At 34.4% G+C, this 8,246-nt stretch overlaps 2 protein-coding genes across 3 annotated transcripts in view; one reads left to right on the top strand and one right to left on the bottom strand.

The window, feature by feature from the left end:
* Window positions 1-6,835, top strand: part of LOC106873208 (uncharacterized) — a 13,458-nt gene extending 6,623 nt beyond the window's left edge. For both annotated transcript variants that reach the window (XM_052971806.1, XM_014920455.2), the window contains exon 2: window positions 3,397-6,835. In XM_052971806.1, the coding sequence (XP_052827766.1) occupies window positions 3,397-4,332 (936 nt within the window). In that variant the 3' untranslated portion in view covers window positions 4,333-6,835. The remainder of the gene's footprint in view (window positions 1-3,396) is intronic.
* LOC106873216 (coiled-coil domain-containing protein 134) overlaps window positions 1-8,246 on the bottom strand; it is a 73,384-nt gene that overhangs the window by 51,104 nt on the left and 14,034 nt on the right. The window lies entirely within an intron of this gene.

The following is an 8,246-nucleotide window of genomic DNA, read 5'->3' on the forward strand; positions in this document are numbered from 1 at the left end:
ATATATGTATGTGTGTGTGTGTATGTATGTATGTGTATTTGTGTGTCTGTTTGTCCCCCCACCATCGCTTGACAACCGAAGCTGGTGTGTTTACGTCCCCGTAACTTAGCGGTTCGGCAAAAAGAGACCGATATAATAAGTACTAGGCTTATAAAGAATAAGTCCTGGGGTCGATTTTCTCGCCTAAAGGCTGTCCTCCAGCATGGCCGCAGTCAAATGACTGAAACAAGTAAAAGAGATACCCCTGGTTAAATTACTTTGCTTTTATTGACCAGAGACAGAGTTAGTTAGCATAGGCGTAGTTGTGTGGTTAAGAAGTTTACCTCCTAACCATGTGGTTTGGGGTTCAATCCTATTGCATGACACTGTGTTCTGTTATAGCCCTTGGCTGAATAAAGCTTTGTGAGTGGATTTGGAAGACCAAAAGAAGTTTGTTGTGTGTGTGTGTATTTCTACAATATATATGTGTTGGTTGGCACTCCGTCGCTTACGACGTTGAGGGTTCCAGTTGATCCAATCAACGGATTAGCCTGCTCGTGAAATTAACGTGCAAGTGGCTGAGCACTCCACAGACACGTGTACCCTTAACGTAGTTCTCGGGGATATTCAACGTGACACAGTGTGACAAAGCTGACCCTTTGAATTACAAGTACAACAGAAACAAAGAGTGAGAGAAAGTTGTGGTGAAAGAGTACAGCAGGGTTCACCACCATCCCCTGCCGGAGCCTCGTGGAGCTTTAGGTATTTTCGCTCAATAAACACTCACAACGCCCGGTCTGGGAATCGAAACCACGATCCTATGACCACGAGTCCATTGCGCCTCCACACAACATATATATACACACACACACACACACTCACATAAATATATATGTATATGGGGTAGTAGTGTCTGCATTTTCTTGTTTTGGCATGCAATAGTTGAGAGTGGCCCCAAGGAGAAATTTTTACCTTACTTAGACAGAAGTAAGGTTTGGTGACAGGTAGAGCTTCAACTATAGAAAATCTGCCTCGAGTTTTTGTTAATCCTATTGACCTCAGCTTACTTTCTAGTCAGTTACTTATGGATATTTATTTATTGAACTGCAAAGTAGCAGGGCATAAACACAGAAATGCTCTTTTTCAAGAGGTGTCAATGTAAAGACATGGAAACGTAGCCACACCTGTGGGGTTTAGGAGCTTGCTTTGCGACCATGTAGTTTTGGGTTCAGTCCCACTGCGCAGCATCTTGAGTAAGTACCTTGTATCATAGCCATAGGTTGACCAATGCCGTGAGTGAATTTGGTAGATGGAAACTATGTGAAAACCTGTCATATGTTTAAATATGTTTTGGTGTTTGTGTTTGTTCCCTCCACTGCTTGACCACTGATTGGTTTGTGTACATCCCTTTAACTTTGTGATTCAGCAAAACAAACTGATGGAGTAAGAACCAGACTTTAAAAAAATAAGTACTGAGTTCAATTTGTTTGACTAAACCCTTCATGTGGGTGCCCCAGCATGGCTGCAGTCTTATGACTGAAACAAATAAAAGATAGAAGATATACATAAATACACATTCATCTGTACACACACACACAATTTTGACATAGTTTTACTTCTCTGATAAGATGACTGGAATATTTAGGCATAAAATTCTTAATTTTGGTGAGATATTTGTGCTATGTTTAAGACTTAGGAGTAATATTATTAACTCTACTATTGCAGTGACCTGGCAGAATTGTTAGCATTCTGAGTAAAATGCTTAGTGGCATTTTGTCTGTCTTTACATTCTGAGTTCAAATTTCGTCAGGACCAACTTTACCTTTCATCCTTTTGGAGTTGATAAAATAAGTACCAGTTGAGTACTGGAGTGGATGTAATCAACCAGCCTCTTCCCTCAAAATTGCTGGCCTTGTGCCAAAATTTGAAACCAATATTATTAATTCTACTAACATAACTGATATACCAATACAGTAGATAGTTTTCAGACAATGTACCAATAGAATAGTGAAGGCGCATGGCTTAATAATGAAGGTATTCAGCTCACAATTGTAAGGTCATGAGTTCAATTTCCGCTGACGTATTGTGTCCTTGAGCAAGACACTGCATTCCACATTGCTCCAGTCCACTCAGCTGGCAAAAATGAGTAGTACTTGTATTTTAAAGGGCCAACCTTGTCACACTCTGTGTCATGCTAAATCTCCCTGAGAACTACATTAAGAGTATACATATCTGTGGAGAGCTCAGCCACTTGCACGTTAATTTCACAAGTAGGCTGTTCCATTGATCAGATCAACCGAAACCCTTGTCGTAACCAACAGGCTGCCACCAATAGAATATACACTAAAATACGGTAGACAGCTTTTAGAAAATCCAGGTATAACTTATTTCTAATGATGAATACTGCCTAAAATAATTTTTAAAATTTGATAAATACAATAAACATTTTCATTACTAAATTAGCATTTGGAAGATAAATCAACAACAAATTCTTACAGTAAATTATAATGGAATGTTTTAATTTAGACATGCTTTAAAACAAACAGCATTGTATGATAGAATCAGAGGAAGATAGATAGCAAAATGATGAATCGATGAATACATTTAAACTTGTTTTGTTGTAAAGAATGTTCTTTATTGTCCAGACTTGCCCAAGAATACTTTTCATTTATTTCATTTTTGTATTGTGGTTTGCAAGATTCTTGATGTGATCCCATGTGTTGAAATATATTTTGTTGTATCTCGAGAAGGTCATTATGCCAATAATAAACACATGCACTGGTTGGATGTATAGTAAGAAGTTTGATTCCAAACTGCATGGTTCTGGGTTCAATCCTACGTTGGGCAAGTGACTTCTACTGTAGCCTTGAGTCAATCAAAACTTTATGAGTGGATTTGGTTGACATAAACTGAAAGAGGTTCATTGTATGTGTGTGTTTTGCCTTCAGAATCACTTCTGGTGGTCCAGCATGGTCACAGTCTAATGACTGAAACAAGTAAAAGATAAAAGATAATTACCATTTAACTAATTAACTAATCGATTGTTTGATTATTTATCATTTAATCAATCAATCATTTAGGTTTGTCAAAGTCCTTTTATTGCCATTTGCAAACCTCATCAATGGCATGCTCTCGTTACTCCAGGTCAATTTCTCATGTAGAGCCTCAAACAGATGTTACTCTATTGGAAATAAAACTACTACAATTTTTAAAATTAACTCAAATATGTTTGAGTATATTTGGTGGTTTTACTTTGTAATGGAAGTAAACTGTAACTTGGGTTCATGAACTATCTTATAACTACTAAAATAATATAAAATGTAATGCTTAGCTATGTTAATTAAGACATAGTTATTTATTGTTGTAAGATACCTGTTTTCCAGTTATTTATATATTTATTGTTGTTTTCTTATTTAGGTTGGATTATTTATTCTGCTGTGGGCTCTCCCTGTGAAACTCGTCCCTTATTCAGTGGTATATGTCTATGGCTTTGTGCTGCAGGTATTTGAACCTATCATGTTATTCCAAGAAGTTCTCTTTGTTCTTCTCCTAGCAACACAACTTTCCAATTACATAAATGATTTGGCTGAAGAAGATGATGATGATAACCTGTACATATATCAAATTATATTTGCTATATTTTCTATTCTAAACTATGGTTTATCCTGTTATATTGTGTTAATATCTTTTAACAGCAACACCTGGCTTCTTTATGTGATATTATTTCTAACAGTCTTCAACCATGTTCTCATGTGGTCATTAGGAACTGGACAGATGTGGGAAACTGCTTTTACTTTCATGTTGACCATGTTTATACTTTTACTCATGAACATAGAGAACAACTTAACTGAAAATATAGAATTACCTGTTCTATCCTGTTTTGATTCTAAACACACTTTGATAGAATTTGTGAGCAGTGTTTGGCTACTAAACTCTGAGAAACTATCCAACTTTCTAAAGTTGATTGGTAGTTTTTTAAGTCCTATTTTTGTTGGCACTATTTTCCTCCGGCTCTTTTCTGTCAATTGCTTCAATTATCAGAAAACTGTTTCAATGTTTTTTGAAAACGAAGACAAAGATGATGATGTTTTATTAGAAGAAAGTAGTCCGTCCATTTTAAGTTGCTCAGGTTTACAACCAACTCTTGTTTGTAAATTGGGCACAGTTTTTGTTGTTACACAACTTATGATTAGACAATTTTATCTTTTTATTGGAAATGGCTTAATTACTCAGCAAGAATGGATAAAAAATTGGTTGCCTGATAATATATTAATTGGAAGAGTAACTCAGATGTTTTTGGTGAATATTTTCTTTCAGCATTCAATTTACAGACGATGGTCAGATAATTCTTAAATAATCATTATTTTGGAGACTATTCTAGTTTTCACATAACAACAAACATTGTTTACATAATTGATATATTTCTTTATGAAATCCAAAATCAAGTAATGGAATCATTGTTTCTGATTTCTGCTGAAAATATTTTAGAAATATTAAGGATCCCAACTCCAAAAGAGAAATAATCCATGTTGACAATATTCACACTTCGCCTTAATTCTTTTCTATTTTTCATATCCATCTTTATGAATTTCAACAGTTCCTTTTAAAACAAAGACTTATTCATGTTCTTTGACACAAATACTGGCACATTTAAGATAATTAAATTTCTTATAAGGACATATTTACTCAGAAAACTATTGAAAACTATTGCTCCTACATCAGGAATGGTGTTGCTGTTCATTGGAAAATACTCCTAAATATAGAATGATACTGATATTCTGCTACTCATATTTTATGCTGTTTCCACATTTAGGATGGTACTACTTGTAAGTGGAATACTTTCCTACTTCTGGGACAGTATTGCTGTTCAATGGAATATTCCCCTAAATCTAAGACAATACTTCTGTTCAATGAAATACTGCTCTCATATCAGGGACTGTGTCATTACTCAATGGAATATTTTCCTAAATCTGGCATGGTGCTGCTACTCAAGAAAGAACACTACTCCTTACTTCTGTGATGATGCTGTTATTCACATCATTACCTCTCATCTTGTACGACTTAAAATTCGAAAGAGTTGTTGGTCTCTGCACTTTTGCTAATCCCAAGATTTCTAAAAATTCTTAAACTGATGCTTCTAACCTGATAGGATACCAATGAAACAGCTGAGAAACTGAAAATCCATACAAGATCACCAGTTATAAACAGCATGAGGAAGAATGTAGGGCTGAGATAAAGAAACCCAAAGGATATATCAGCCACTAATCCCATGTATGCTGATTGTAGTACAATTTCTGCTGACATAAGAAAAACTAAGAGAGCTTCACAGTTTGGTCTTTGTATCAGTGATGATAATAACTAAAGTACTTTAGATCAGTATCACATTCAATGTAATAAAATTGGAACAAATTGCAGCATTTAAACATCTTGGATTGTATACAGAAGAAAACAATTGCTGCATCATTAGATATCAGAAACGGAAGTAACTTAACATCTTGGGTCTCTGAGCTACTTCATCAGTGCTGGGAAAAGACACAAAATATCTCATTACACCAAAATCTAAATTTATCAACTGTCTCTATTCTCTAAGTTATTGTATGATATTGATTCATTAGAATCACTCCAAAATGATTTAAATATATTAAAAGCCTTTTAAATGATTTGCTTTTGCTGAATACTTGGAGAATCACAAAGGAACCAGTTTTTGAGTGATCACATTTAATGAACTTGATTTTGCCAGCTGGCTATTTCTGAATTTGGTGTAGCCATGGAATAACCTCAGATGAATCATTTAAGGTTGTTATGCAACCTGCTTACATGTCTTCAACCTCAAAAGAACACTGTAAAGACCTTGATGAAAATTATCTGTAGAGAGTCCGGAGAAACTGAAGATTACTATTAATGATGTTGGTAAACATGGTAAAAAATTATCTATGGAAAATTGGTACCATACTAACCCTGTATATTTTAAACATGCCATATACAGCCCAAATCTTTAATCTGTTTTATGTTCAAACCAGCCACATCTGGTCTCTTACACCTACTCTACAATGTCATTTTAAAAACAAACAATTATATCTTTGAAGTTTCAAAGCTATGGAGATAATGCATGATTAATTCAAAATAATATGAATAAATAAGCATTACATTTGACATTATTCTAAATGCTAAAGGGTGAAGGGAGATAGATTAGAAGGAAACACCCTAAAAACCTCTCTCTGTCTAAAGTTTACAGGATAATTATAATGATCAATCCACCTTGATAACTTATTTAACTTAATAAGTTTCTTCCCAAAGTTCTTCTACTTATAACAAGATATATTTCTCTAAACAATGTTTGAATGAGCAAAGCTAATCAATTATGTAATTATAATAGTAACTGTAAATAAATAATAGCATACTCGATGTGGTAAGCCAAGAAATTTTTTAGCTGAACTTAAACCTTGAATGATGACAACAATCATTTTCTAAATGCCTAGTTCTCAAAAAATACAAGGGGCAGAGAAAACACCTAGATTTTAATTAAATATTAATCACCACAAAAGTATAATTTTAACTATTACTTGGCATACTACATGAAGTATCTTAGTTGTTATTTCAAGGTTTTCATGCAACAGGCATTCCTGGGTAATTTTTCCCAGTCACATGTATATATTTATAGCATTCACATGTGGTGTTATTAAATTATTCATAACCTGAGCTCTGGTAACTGAGAGCTATTTCAAGTAAATTTGCATCTGCCTATCAAATACATTCAGAGTTACAAGGTCTGCATGTACATATGCAACATTATAACATTTTCTTTTCTTGAATTTTTATTATACAATGATGAAATAAAAAATTATTTTTATAAGAATTTGTCCTGTTATATTTTTAATTTGTAACCTTGAGTTTTAAAATATAATGTTGAGATTGAACATGTGAATTTGTCAATAAAAGACAAAAATGCCATACAACTTTTCTATTATTTTCTGATAGAAATTTACCTCCTGCTAAAAAGGTTTTTTTTTATATATATTACTGACATGTTAACCAACCTTGCCATGTGAGAAAGGCATGAATAGCCTCCAAGTATATAGGATCTACCTGTTCATATCCAACTTTATTATGCACTTTTTCTTTAATTTAATTTAATTTAATTTTCATTACACAATGATAAATAGTAGTAGTATGGCATTGAAGATGATATAATATTTCTGTGTAGACTATATTGCAATTCTCTGATCATCTTCAGCTGATACACACACACACAGGCAGATAGGTGCTGGCAATGTTATGAGGTTAAGAAACTTGCTTCCCAACCATGTGGTCTTCATTTCTGTCTCACTGTGTGACACCTTGGCAAGTGTCTTCTATTATAGCCTTGGGCTTTGCAAGTGAATTTGACAGACAAGAACTGGAAGATGTCTATCATATATATATATATATATGTGTGTGTGTGTGTGTTTGTGTATACCTTTACCTGGACATCATGTGATGGCTGTAAATGAGCATCATTGTCATATAAGTTAGCTTGTTCATTTTCAGTCTTCCATGAGAAAATATTACCTTGCTTAGAAACAGATGAAGATTGGTGAGAGGAAGGGCATCCAGCTGTGGAAAATATGCCTCAACAAATTCTGTCTGACCCATGCAAGCATTGAAAAATGGATGTTAAATGATGATATATACATATATATATTTTCTATCTTTTACTTCTTTCAGTCATTGGATTGTGGACATATAGGGGCACTGTCACAAAGAGTTTTAGTCAAATTGACCCCAGTTCATATTCTTAGGCTAGTACTTATTCTATAAGTCTCTTATGCCAAACTGCTAAGTTACAGGTATGTAAAGAAACCAACTTCAGTTGTTAAATGATGGGGGGGGGGGGAGAAATACAATGTGTGCACACATACCCACACATGAGACAAGCTTCTTTCAGTTTCTATCTACCAAATCCACTCAAGGTTTTGATTGGACAGGAAAAGGTAATTAAAATTCATTAAAATGACAGATCTATTGGACTTTCAAAGAGGTCAAATTGTTGGTGCTTGTATGACAGGCACTAGCGTAACAAAAACACCCGAAATGTTTGGTGTATCAAGAACTACTGTCTCGAAAGTAATGACAGCCTTTGAGAAAGAAGGGGAAAAAACCTCCTCGAAACAAAACTCCGGAAGAAAACCAAAACTTTCAGACAGGGACTGTCGGACTCTTACGAGAATTGTTAGAAAGAATCACAAAATTACTGCAGAGCTTAATAATCACCTTGAGAACCCAATTTC

The sequence above is a fragment of the Octopus bimaculoides genome, chromosome 11 (assembly GCF_001194135.2).
Source record: "Octopus bimaculoides isolate UCB-OBI-ISO-001 chromosome 11, ASM119413v2, whole genome shotgun sequence".
Classification (NCBI taxonomy): Eukaryota; Metazoa; Mollusca; class Cephalopoda; order Octopoda; family Octopodidae; genus Octopus; species Octopus bimaculoides.